General features: G+C 42.6%; 1 protein-coding gene across 1 annotated transcript in view; it reads right to left on the reverse strand.

Annotated features, from left to right (window-relative positions):
* Positions 1–391: 391 nt before the first annotated feature.
* Positions 392–12,716, reverse strand: part of SLC9A4 (solute carrier family 9 member A4) — a 56,893-nt gene continuing 44,568 nt past the window's right edge. The window contains exons 10-13 of the mRNA XM_029232451.1: positions 10,720–10,816; positions 7,351–7,482; positions 6,511–6,598; positions 392–747 (exon numbers count right to left, since the gene is read on the reverse strand). Of these exons, the coding sequence (XP_029088284.1) occupies positions 392–747; positions 6,511–6,598; positions 7,351–7,482; positions 10,720–10,816 (673 nt within the window). The remainder of the gene's footprint in view (positions 748–6,510; positions 6,599–7,350; positions 7,483–10,719; positions 10,817–12,716) is intronic.

Genomic DNA, 12,716 nt, shown 5'->3' on the forward strand with positions numbered 1-12,716 from the left:
CCCAGTCCTCTGAAGAATCTCCTTGCCTCTTAGAGAGTCACAATAGCTTCCCAAAACCACGAACAAACACAAAACTCAAGGGACTTCCCTGGAAGTCCAGTGGTTAAGACTTTGCCTTCCAATGTAGGGGGTGTGGGTTTGATCCCTGGTCGGGGAGCTAAGATCCCACATGTGGCCAAAAAACCAAACTATAAAAAACAACAACAAAAAAAAAACAGAAGCAATATTGTAACAAATTCAATAAAGACTTTAAGAATGGTCCACATCAAAAAAATAAAAATAAACAAGAACAAAACTCAATTGCTCTCTTCAGAACTCTGAACATCCTTCTTTCACAGTAATCGGAACATGGACTCTGGAAAAACCCAACACAATCCTGTGGACCGTGACATTACTTGCTTTGGAGCAAAGGGCTATGAGATCCCTGGAGGTCCCTGCCGGGTCTGTGCTCAGCTGACCATCGGGACCCAATGGCTGAGGCCTCTTCCTCACTCTCCTCCCCAGATTCGAGGTCCTCATCTACTGCGTGAAAGAGCGGTTTGGGCCTCAAAACCACCCTTCTGCCCCCGCCCAGTTGTTCTTCTTGGGTCCTATTTCTTTGATAGCCCAAGTGGGCTGGCTTCCCTCCTCTGTGTAAGTTCTTCATAGGGATTATTTCTTGTGTCCGTCGTCCTTCCTGAAGTGACCCCGTTGGAGAGTGTGTGTTGAACATGATGGAGGGGACTTCTGCGTCACTGCTGTCGTGATCTGGGAAAGGATGATCGAAGGAGGAAAGAAGAGGACTTAAGATCAGAGAGTGGAGACTTCATATCCAGGCGAGAGAACTCAAAGGGAAGCAGAGTCCTCCTGCTGTTCCAGCTCCTACACTCATTCACCTTTCTCATCAGCATGGTTTTCCCTTTCCGAGGTTGCTACCCCTAGGTGGGGTGGAGTAGAAGCTATAGACGCGGTGTGAGAAATAAACAGGAATGCACAGAAACCTGCGCGTCCGGCTAGTCTCTCCCAGGGAACTGAGGGAGTGTTTCTCACAAAATCAGATCCATTAGCCATAAAGCACAAAAAGGTGCTTTGTGTTGTCAAAGACCAACGCTAAACTGAAGGTTCCAAGGTACTATGATATGAAAAGGGTGGATTTTATCTAGGTTTGTTTGTGGTTTTTTGGTTTGTTTTGGTTTTTTCATTTTTTAACTCTTGTTTTTTAATCAGTGGCTACCAGAAATCATTAAATCTGAGTTTCATCCTTTTGACCTTGAAATAGCTAATCTTAGAGAGACAGGGATGGGAGAGGACCACAGCAGAGTCACGAGTAGCAAAACAGCCGTGATGCCTTCCTTTCAGAGGACGTGAGGCGTGGACAGGGTGCGTCTGGCCCACGACGGCAATGAGAAGGATGGGAACGTCCACTTACTGAGAACTTACTCTGTGCTGTCACGGTGCTGATCTCTTTACATGTTATGCCATTTAATCCTCACAGCAGCACTCTGAGAGGAAGAAAATTGTGAGCCTCACCTCACAGGTGGGGAGGCTGAGGTTTTTAAGAGGTTAAGTGACTTTCAGTACCACACAGTGAGAATGGGGCTGCAGTTTGAGCAGAGCCTGTCTGAGAAGCTGGTATCTGCTCCTCCCCAGGCTGTCCCTGTCTCCTTTATAAAAGCTGTGTGTGGGTCAGGACAGCTCTGTCAAGAGTGCAGGGCAGCCATTGGGTACCTATGTCATGTCCCCTCCAGATACCTAAACCACGTCCGGGATGTTGTCTTTCCCTCCTTCACTGTGCACATGCCTTCTAGGGAGGATTTTTCAGAAATCTCATTTCTTCTCATTTCTTCAAGTTCTCACCTTATACATTTATTTTCCCATTTAAATATTCTCCTGAAAACTTAGGTATTTTAAGACATCTATATTTAAATCTGAAATAGGGTTCTTTCTCCCACTCTCTACTTCCTTCTAAAAAACAAAACAAAAACTTCACAGCTAGAACTAATATGTACACAGGTTTATACTTGACAAAATGTGTTTGGAATGTGGGACATCAGAAAAACTTCAAATATCCTGTTCAATACTATTTTTCCAAAAATGTGACCAACTTGTCCTGAGAAGGTTGTCTGGAAGTTGAGGAGGGGGCGGGAGGTGGGAGGAGGGGAATCAGCTGCTTTGAATTTTAAAAAAAGTGAGTTAAAATATTTGGCCATTTTTTCAGGACTTCCCTTTAATTTGTGCTTTACGATCTGGTCTGGAACCAGAGTTCCTCTTGATGCTTTGGCGCTTGAAACACTAACTAAGAAAACAACAGCTGGTCCTTCTTCCCCCAAGAGCCGTTCCTTCCTCTGTCTCCCCTCAGCCCCCCTCCTGGTTTCCAACCATCCTTCTGAGCTATGGCCCCCCTCAGAGGACAGATTCCAGCTGCATCTCCTGACCACCTTCTGGTTACTGAAAAGTGGGGTCCTAGAACTAGGGAGAGGCTTGGGCAGGTGACTTGCAAGCTTCCACTCAACTTAAGTCACTAGATCCATCCAAAACGGGAAGAAGGAGTTGCTTGGAAAGTGGAAGGCGGAAGGGGGAAGGGTGGGGACTCTCCTATCCTCCTCCAGGTTGGCGCCAGGCAGTGCAGTTCCAGGGAGAGATCAATGGAAACCTTTGCAGCAAAATCTGAGTGCCTGTTCCTCTACCTTCCGCCTGGCTGAGAGCTCTAACCTCTGGACACGGGCACCGGGGGGTGGGTGAAGGAGAGACAGGGAAAGGGTTTCTGCTCAGGGCAGGGCTGAGCCTAACCCACACCTGATACAACAAAGGCTGTTTAGAGATCCAGACCTTGCCCTCCCCATGGTCTTGTTCTGTTTCGTTTTAACTGTGGTAAAATACATAAAACATAACATTTACCATTTAATGAATTTGAAGTGTACAGTTCTGTGGCATTAGATACATTCACATAGTAGGGCAACCATCACCACACTCCACCCACAGAAGTCGCTCACCTTCCCCAGTGCTCCTGGGTTCTAGGAGGGTTGTCCAGGCAGGACATCTCTACTTACAACACCAAGGGAGCCCCAAAGGCAAAGGAGCTTGGAGGAGTGTGTGGAGCCTGCAATCCAGCAGGGAGCACCCAGACATCTAGAGAAGGGGTGTCCTAACACGGGAGGACAAGGTGAGAGCGAAGAGGGACAGCGCTCTGCACGTCACAGCCTGGTTAGCTGCGGGGGACATCAGGGCGCTGCCTGATGGATGCTACACCTCCCTCTATGTCCTCCCCTAGAGCCCCTCCAGCTATTCCCTGACCTTGTCCTGGTGCGTAAAGGCTTCAGATTTGGAGAGAAGGTGTATGCAAATAATAGTGCCCAGATACCCACGGAGGACTATCTCAGTCTAATCCTGATTATTATTATAATTCTTTAAAACTTAAGAATAACTGATAAAACAAGTCTCACTTTTCCTTCACAGATTTCTAGGTTACCCACTGTTTCTCCTCACCTAATGAAATTTAGAACCAGTTGAGCACATTTGAAAGAAAAAAAAAATTCATTGGGACTAAGATTTCATTCCACGTCTAGATTAACTCATGTAGAACTGACATTTCTTTCTTTTTTTTTTTTTTTTCCAGTACGCGGGCCTCTCACTGTTGTGGCCTCTCCCGTTGTGGAGCACAGGCTCCGGACGCGCAGGCTCCGCGGCATGTGGGATCTTCCCGGACCGGGGCACGAACCCGTGACTCCTGTGTTGGCAGGCAGACTCTCAACCACTGCACCACCAGGGAAGCCCAGAACTGACATTTCTAAAGTACCATCTTCTTTTCAAGAACACCCCTATCTACCCAAGTCAAGTCTTCTTCGATACCCCTCACTAGTAATAAAATCAATAATGGCTAATATTTCTTGCCCACTTACTTGGTTGCAGGCACTGTTCTAAGAGTCTTACCTGCACCAAATGGCTTCACTCAGGGCAACACTTTTGTATGTGGGAGGTACCAACATTCTCCTCTTTACAGAGGGAAATGAAGCATGGAAAAGGAGAGTTTTATGTTGTCTTCATATAAGTCCTATATATGTTTTCCTAGGATCTTATGATTTTTATTGAAAGCGTGAGTGAGATGCGTTTTAGGGCATCTATTAAAAGGATGCTTTGACCTATTAATCTGGCGAATAATGTAAATGCATTTTCCAAATGTTAAACAACCCCACCTCTGGGATAAGTCCTACTTTGTAAGGTGTAGTATTCTTTTACTATCCCGTTGCATGTTATTTATAACGTGCTTGTACATTAGTGCTCAGCTGAGGCTGCTGTGTGGTTATTTTTTGCTACCGTAGCTTGTGATATTGACATTCATCTCAAGAAGTGACTGTGAGGCTTTCGTATTCTCTATCACTCAAGCAACATAAATAGCACCAGCTGCTTGTACCAGGAAGAGTTTTAAAAATTAATCTATTATACACCCTATGCTTGCTGTTCTTTTGTTTTGTTTGCTTCTGTTTGTATTATAGTTCTTTTTAACATAAAATAATACTACTTAGAAGAGTGTGACGTAGGAATAGGTGACTAGATTGATGAAACAGAATTAAGTGTCCGAACTCTCTAGTTTAGGGGTAAATGACTAGCACAACAAAAGTGGAAAAGAAGGTGCTGGTGCAGGAGCATGGCCATTTGAAAACAATTTGAAATGTGTCTCTGTCTTAACCTACGCAAAGATAAATACCTTTATTATCAAAATAACTATTAGCCATTTGGCTTGAAATTGAAAAAATTAAACTATGAAAGTTCTAGATTTTAAATTACTTGATGAATAATTTTTCTAATGTTTCTGTGGAAGATTGAGCCGATTTGGTGAATCAGAATGCAAAAATTTGAAGACAAGTATATCTAAAAACTAAATGATAAATGTGAAACTTTAGGAACAATTATTGGCAGCAAATATGAAACAATGGGTGATATTCATGTTATACGGTGTTCTTCAAATTCGTTTTAAGGAAAAAAAGGCAGAAAAAATGGGCAACGGCAGAAACAAAAACTTCCTCGAAAGAAATATAGTTGCCTCTAAAAATATGAAAAGATGTTCAACCTCACTGAAAATCAAAAAGACTCAGATGAGAATTAACTGTGGTATATAGATTTTATCCTGTCATATAGTAGACTACTCAAACGTTAACTCAAAATAGCCCAGTGATGCTGAAAACGTTCAGAAATCACCTTTCTCACACTGTTGATCTGAAGGTAAATTTAAATACACGTAATTTTTTATCTAAAAAATTTGCTTCCAGGAATATATACTAAGGGAGTAATTGGTTATTTGAGCAAACATCAATCACAAGTAATCCAAAGAAATTATTAGATATCTTTGCTTATATTCATTAAATATTGGAAGCATCTTAAATATTTGTTAATAAGGATTTTGCTAAATAAGCTAGGGGGCTTTCATATAATTGACTATTATTAAGTCATGAAATGATTACTAGGTTCATATCTATTGATACTAAAATATGTCCACAACATATGGTTGAGTGAACTAGACAATTTATAAATATTGAAAAGCAATGACTGTATTATGAGTTTATGTATAATACCTTGCTGTGTGTTTGTGATTTTTTTGTTGTTGTTTGTATCAGGTCCAGGTAGGGTAGAGATCAGGGTGATATAGATAGAATTATAGAAGGATGCTTACCAAAATGTTCTATAGTGATTATCTTGGGTGTTGGAGTTTCGAGTGCTTTAAAATTTTTTTTTATGCTTTTCTCCACTGGCTGACTTTGATTTTATATCAAGCATGATTTTATATCAGAAAAAAATAAAGTTTCATTGTAAGGAATAATTATATTCCCTCTTCAAAGATTTAATTCTCAAATCCTATGTGTTTAGTTTATTCAAATTTCCAATGTGATTCCAAGTCTTAAAAATGTAGGAATATTAAACTAGAGAACATGGCATATCATATATATTGTACGCCACTTTATGCTAATAGAAAATCATTTTATATACACGTTTAAAAAATAATAGCTTTTATGAGCACAATAGCCAGTTTCAATAACTCTAAGAATTCTATTTAAGTAATAGGTATTAAATGGGAAACATCCAATCAGTAAATTTGGTGAAGTTATTTTAGTAAAATTTAGACAACTTTGGAGAATTCTGCTAATTTATAAAACACAGGAGAATCCCACCACTTCAAAGAAGTGCCTGTTTTATGTTTCCCTAAGACAGGGGTCAGCAATTGATGACCCCCAGGTGTATCTCTCTGATGCATCTTTTGGTATGGCCCCTGAGCTAAGAATGGTTGTTACACTTTTAAATGGCGGAAAAAAAATTTTTTAAAGAATATTTCCTGTTAAGTAAAAATTATATGAATTTCAAATTTCAGTGTTCATCACTATAGTTCTGAATTCAACTAATAAAATACCTGTGTTCTCTTTTTCTTGTCATATATGTACTTACATAATATTCTTGATTTTGCCTTTTGGCCCACAAGCCTGAAACAGTTTACCATCTGAACCTTTCCAGAAAAGAGAAGCAGCCAGGGATGCAGGTTACCTGTGAATTCAGCCACCCTCACATCTCTGCCTGCTGGCTGAGGATGGCTATAAGGAAAGGAGAGGTAGCGGACATTTTTGGTACCAGCCTGTGGGTAACAAGGAGAAATAAAAAGCAGAGTTAGCCACGCAACTGACAGCTTCACACGACAAAGTGAGAGATACAGACCCACTCTGGAGCATCGTGTTTGGATCACTGCCTTTCAGTTACTTCAGTTTAAGGAAAACAAAACGTCTCCGCCTTCAGTATATGTCCTTTCCCTCTCATGATAAAATAGACCATGATAAACCTCTCAAAGTTTCTCCTGCAGCCCCACTGACATTAGGGTAGAGATTAGGGGCTACTTCAGACCCAACCTCCATTCAGAGTCCCAGTAAGATTGCTTGGATATGGCCTCAGATGGAGCAGTTCAGATGCACAGTGGTTGCCATGAAGATAGGGTCCAAGAGACGTGGGGAGAACAGATTCCTCCCTGTATCTCCCTGGGGGAGGAGTAAGCTTCCTAGAGCCAGGGTCCCCATCCTCGGACGGTCCCCTGGAACGTCCAGTCCCTGGCCACCGTGGGAGCTAGTCTAGCCTCACAGCCCAGGGAGTGTGTTCCAGTCACTGACCCATCCTGGAGGGCAGTCTGCTGCCACATACCCCGTGGACCGATGCTTTGGGCTCCAAAGGGCCCAGGCCCAGAGAAGGGGGTGTCTGGTGTCCTGTACCCCCTTAGTTTTGTCTTTTTCTGTCAACGAGGTAGTGGTTTTGTTTGTTTGTTTAAATACTGAGGTAGTCACCTGACAAGGCCCTGCTCCGGGCCGGCCCAGCTCAGGTGAGTCAGTGTCACCGCCTTACCGGCTTTCCCCAGGGCAGGCTGTGACCTTTCCTCGTGCTCTCCCTGAAGGTGTTCTGGCGGCGGATCAGAATTTCTTTCGCCTGCTTCTCACTCGTTTGGGGTTTGAGGTTGTATTTGTTGTAGGACAGGGTCTGTAGAAAGAAGGGGATGTCAAACATGTACAGACATCTCAGCACAACTTCCAGCCTCAGGAGACCATGGAAAAACCAAGAACAAAGACTAGTAGAGCGAGCAGGTGGTGCTCAGGTCCTCTGAGCATTTGCCTCAATTACACAGGCACAAGCTGTGGCCCCGGAGGAAAGGTCTGTGCTCGGGACTAGCCCATCAGGACCAAGCTGCGGTGGAAGCCTTGCCTCTGGCTCACAGGCTAGTGCCCCGCAGCTGCGCTGTCCCCCTGTGACACTCCCACAGTGATCACCCCCGAGGTACCCACAGACTTCGGTGCCCCCCCAGCCAACACACACTCTCTTTCCCAGGTCACGTTTGTTATGCTAGGCCAGCGGTTACTGAGTGTTTAGGGATCAGGGGAATTTAAAAACGATTTTGGCAATTTCTAGATGGTTGCTATTTTAAAATGTTGCCAATCAAAGATACGCACAAAAAAATCAGCCCATTAGTATCACCATCATCAGTTCAAAACGGAAAAAGTCTTTTAACCAAAGTAGTAGGACGGGCATGATCTTCGATACAGAACAGTTTTTCAAATTGAATCAGTTTAGTTTTATGAAAAATGTCTTCCTTATCTTCAGAGAGTCCAGTGAAAATTTGTCTTGAACCACAGACCAGCATGGTCCTCAGATGTTTACGAAGTGCTTAACGGGAATCTCTTTCACCCAAACTAGAGGACTACAGATGTCACCTTTTGTGACAAGCCTCAAAACTGTAGACTTCCCACTAGCAACAAAGCAGACAGACAGTTGTCCTGGATTGCACCTTTGGTTTTTCCTTCAAGAGAGCAAGAGGACCATGGCAGAGGAGAGGAGCCATATGAACTACGTAAAGACAGGATGATAGGGCTTCCCTGGTGGCGCAGTGGTTGCGAGTCCGCCTGCCGATGCAGGGGACGCGGGTTCGTGCCCCGGTCCGGGAAGATCCCACATGCCGCGGAGCGGCTGGGCCCGTGAGCCATGGCCGCTGAACCTGCGCGTCCGGAGCCTGTGCTCCACAACGGGAGAGGCCACAACGGTGAGAGGCCCGCGTACCGCAAAAAAAAAAAAAAGGCAGGCTGATAACCAACCAGGACCTACTGTGTAGCACAGGGAACTCTGCTCAATACTCTGTAATAACCTAAGTGGGAAGAGAATTTGAGAAAGAATAGATATATTGTATATGTATAACTGAATCACTTTGCTGTACACCTTTGTCAATCAACAACACTGTTAATCAACTATACTCCAATATAAAATAAAAATTTTTTAAAAATAAGAAAAATAAAGGAGGCTTTAAGGAGACAAAACGTGGCTAATCCGAATCGTAATGTGCTGTAAGAATAAGCTATACACTGATTTTGAAGACATTAATTTAAAAGAAAAGAGTATAAAATATCTCATTGGTAATTTTTAAAACTTATGATGTGTTGAAATAATATTTTTGATATAGTGGTTTAAATAAAATATATAATAAAATTTTTTTTTAAAGGTTAGGATGAGAAAGGAAAGACAGAAAGGGTAGGACTGGTGAGTCTCATTCTCCCAAGTAATAAAAGAGGAAGCAAAAGCCAGCTCAGGGGTGGAGTCCCCCTCTGTTTACTATGTACGTTCTCCCCGTGGGAGTTTTCATCACCTACTGGCTCTACGTGATCAGCAAGGAAGGGAGATCCTGCACAGCTTAGAAGGGAGAAACCTGGAGGTCAGTCTGAGTAGGCACTGATAAAAGAAGAAGAAAGGTGATTACTTAGGAACCTGAGAAAAAAGAGAGAATGGACGGTTAGCCTCATTTTTGGGTGGCTTGGAGTTCCAGAATCTCTCTCTCTATTTCTGGACTTTCCCTAAACTCAACCTCCACCACCATGGGGCAAGTCTGAGTACCAGGCACCCTCTGGACTCCAGCCCTCACTAAGCTGGCCAGCATTCTTCAAACCAGGAAGCTCTTAACTACTTATCTAAGGCGGAATGCGATAGTCTTGCTGAAACAGTTTCACCTGGAATGATTTGAAAGCTGCTGAATGTACTCGAAGCGTGCTATGAGTGTTGCTGACCTGGGTTCCTCCAGCAGGTGCAGGGCCTTTTTGCTGACACATTCCCCTTCATCACTGACCTTCTCGGAACAGCAGCCAGAAAACATTCCCTTGCCCTGGATCATGTAATTCTGAAGTCGTGGAAAGAGCTGTGGGTGGGTAGTTGGCAGACCTGGGTTCTTAACGCAGATTCGTTTTGAGATCTTAAACAAGTCAGAAAAACAACTCCTCTGACCTCAGCATCTTCTACTTGAGAAGATGAGTTTTGACCAGATGAGTTTTTGGAGTCCCATGACCTGGTCACCAAAACTGAGGCCCTCACAGTTAACTCACTTATAACCCTAGTCAACAATTGGGATGTTCCATTGAATCCTCAAACTTAAAGAACTCCTAATTAAAGGACACAAATGAAAATACCATTTGATTAAATCAACGTTTCAGGAGAATTCACTTACTGTCCCTGAAATGTTCTTGCTGTGAACTTTGGGCCAGGTCCCAAGTGCTAGTATAGCCTCCATACCCTTTTCCAAAATTGAAAAATACTATGCTTGGCATGTCTCCTTTTTGTGGATATGTGTGTGTGTGTGTGTGTATATATATATATATATATATATTTTTTTTTTTTTTTTTTTTTTGGCCTAGCGGCATGTGGGACCTTAGTTCCGTACCAGGGATCGAACCCATGACCCCTGAAGTGGAAGCTTGGAATCTTAACCACTGGACCGCCAGGGAAGTCCCTGAAATGTCTCCTTTTTTATCTTAGGCTTTCAGCAATGTGGTTTCGATATTCTAATCTAAACCATCTCAGTTTTCTAAGCTCTATTACAGTCAACCACGCTGAGACAACTCCACCATCACAGGCATCCTGGGGCCATCTTTCTTCCGTGGTGGATGAGTGTCACTGCTTTTCTGTCTCTGGAGGGGGAGGGAGCCCTGCTGGTTCTGGAAAACTCTGGGGCTGCAGGGCTAGGGCAGCCTGACCCCTAGGGCCTGCAACTGGATTTGCATTTCTCTTTTTACCATGGGTGCCAATTTTGCTGCAGAAACATAACAATTAACTTTCTGTTCTCCAAACTAAGCAGAGAGAAATTGTTCATCAAGAAGACTGCTTTGGAGAGAATAACATGAACAAGAACTGATTCCTGGAGGACTGGATCCCAGGACAGGAAACAGGGACACGTCTTATACACACCCTTTGTCGAACTTGGTACATGTTGTGTGTCAGAATGTCCCTCATGGACTCCACATCTTCAGGGGAGAGTCTTTTGGTTTCTTGTATCCTCTGGGCCCTGGAAACATCATTGGAGGGAAGCCAAGCATTATTCTTCCATCTTGGCAAGGGGACCACAAAAGCATGAATTTACTTTCAGGAGTTCTAATTGATAAACATAAAGGTTATGTTTTTAACATAACTTTTCCTGTTGTTTTAGTAAATTCATATGAAATGTCAGCATGTGTGTCTTGACTTACATTTTGAACATGTGGCTTCTTTGCCTATAGCTTGTATATGGGAATTTCTCTAACCCATTTTTAAAAAGGAGTTTAAAGTCATGGCAAACCAGTTACTTTTTTCCTCCGTATCTATTAGGAACGGACACGTTTGTAAAAAACAATAAAAATCAATGATTAGGAAATACATTTTTGGAAAGGATACCACAAAGGGCAAACCAAATGTTTCACTGTTAGATTCAACAGAAATAAGATTATTCCTTCAAGGCTCACGGACAACACCATGTAGTAACCACATTTTGAATAGCAGTAATCTATGCGGTACTAAATTTTTACGAGCACCTTTATAAGTACATTTATCTTGGAATTGTCCCTTTAGGGACTTTATCTCTGGTTAAAGAATAATGGTAAGAAACTAAAATCATATTTTACGAGGAGAATTAGACCATTGCCACTATGAAAATCAGGCCAGCTCAGAGACACTGGACCCTCTGAGATTCTAGAAGCAGTTGACTTCTTTCAGCCTTCTTCACCATAAGCACCCCTCCCTCCCCGCCCCCCCCCAAAAAAAGGGCTCAAAAGCCAAGTCATGGCCAGGTTAGCAGTCAATGAACAATTGTCCTCCGAGGATTTCAGTCATGACATCGCTATGTGCAGAATTCTCATGTGACACACATATTTGATTTCAATCACTTCGGTCTAGTGGTGGTAATTTCTAAAAACTTATTGTATGAATAATATACGCTCACTGTAGAACATAGGAACAACAAAAAAAGGAGAACTAAAGAAAATTAAACCCATCTTTCAGTACTATTACCTCCCTTGACATATTGGTATAAACCCTTACAGAGCTGTGATGTTTTTTCTTTTCTGGCTGCAGCTTTTTGAAAAGCACACGTGTGCTGATGTGCTGTTACCTGCTTGCACAGGTCTTAGGATAATTGACCATAGAGACAAGAGGTTATTGGTTTCAAGACAGGCCACTTTTTAAGTCCCTTTCCCCAAACATTAGTAGCGATATCGTCATAAATAGCAAAGGATATTTTTGTAAGTAATGCACAATGGGTAAAAGATTTTTAAGGGCTTGGATGCTGGATATCACAGGACGCCAGCATTTACTTAGCAATGCAATCTGTCGACTGACTAATGCCCTTCCTACAAAATCACTGAAACCAGTTTCCATATCGCGGAGCTGCAAACGTCAACACTATTGATATTCAGTTACCACCCTCGGTGATTTAAACATTATTATCAGGGCATTTCAACCTAACTGTTTAAATGTCCTCCAAATAAAATTTATTCTGATTTAGATACACCCACGCATTCCCACAATCTGAACACACTCCTTTATTATGGTGGAAGGAATCTATTGCTAAACAGAAACAACAGCTAATCAAATAGTTCCACGTTGTGTGTTCATAATAAAATGACCAAATAGGAAAAAACTATGGGTAAAGGAAATGGTAAAGTTAAACCTGAGATAGGAAACCTAACTTGGCATTCTCCCCAGTTTATAATGAACCACTCTGGGAAGGACCAGACTCAGTTCAAGCCCATTTAGCCTGCTGGCTGGATGTGCAGTACAGGGTTCCCTGCAGCATTGCCTCGTATTTATTCACACTGAGAAGCTGCAGCTATAGAATCAGAAAGATGAATGATTGATGCGGGCAATCACTGATGTATGGACTTTCCTACCTGCTACTTCATTAGCAAAATCACTCCTGAAATGATATCATGAGC

The sequence above is a fragment of the Monodon monoceros genome, unplaced genomic scaffold, assembly GCF_005190385.1.
Source record: "Monodon monoceros isolate NGI ecotype Baffin Bay Population unplaced genomic scaffold, NGI_Narwhal_1 Super_Scaffold_19, whole genome shotgun sequence".
Lineage (NCBI taxonomy): Eukaryota > Metazoa > Chordata > Mammalia > Artiodactyla > Monodontidae > Monodon > Monodon monoceros.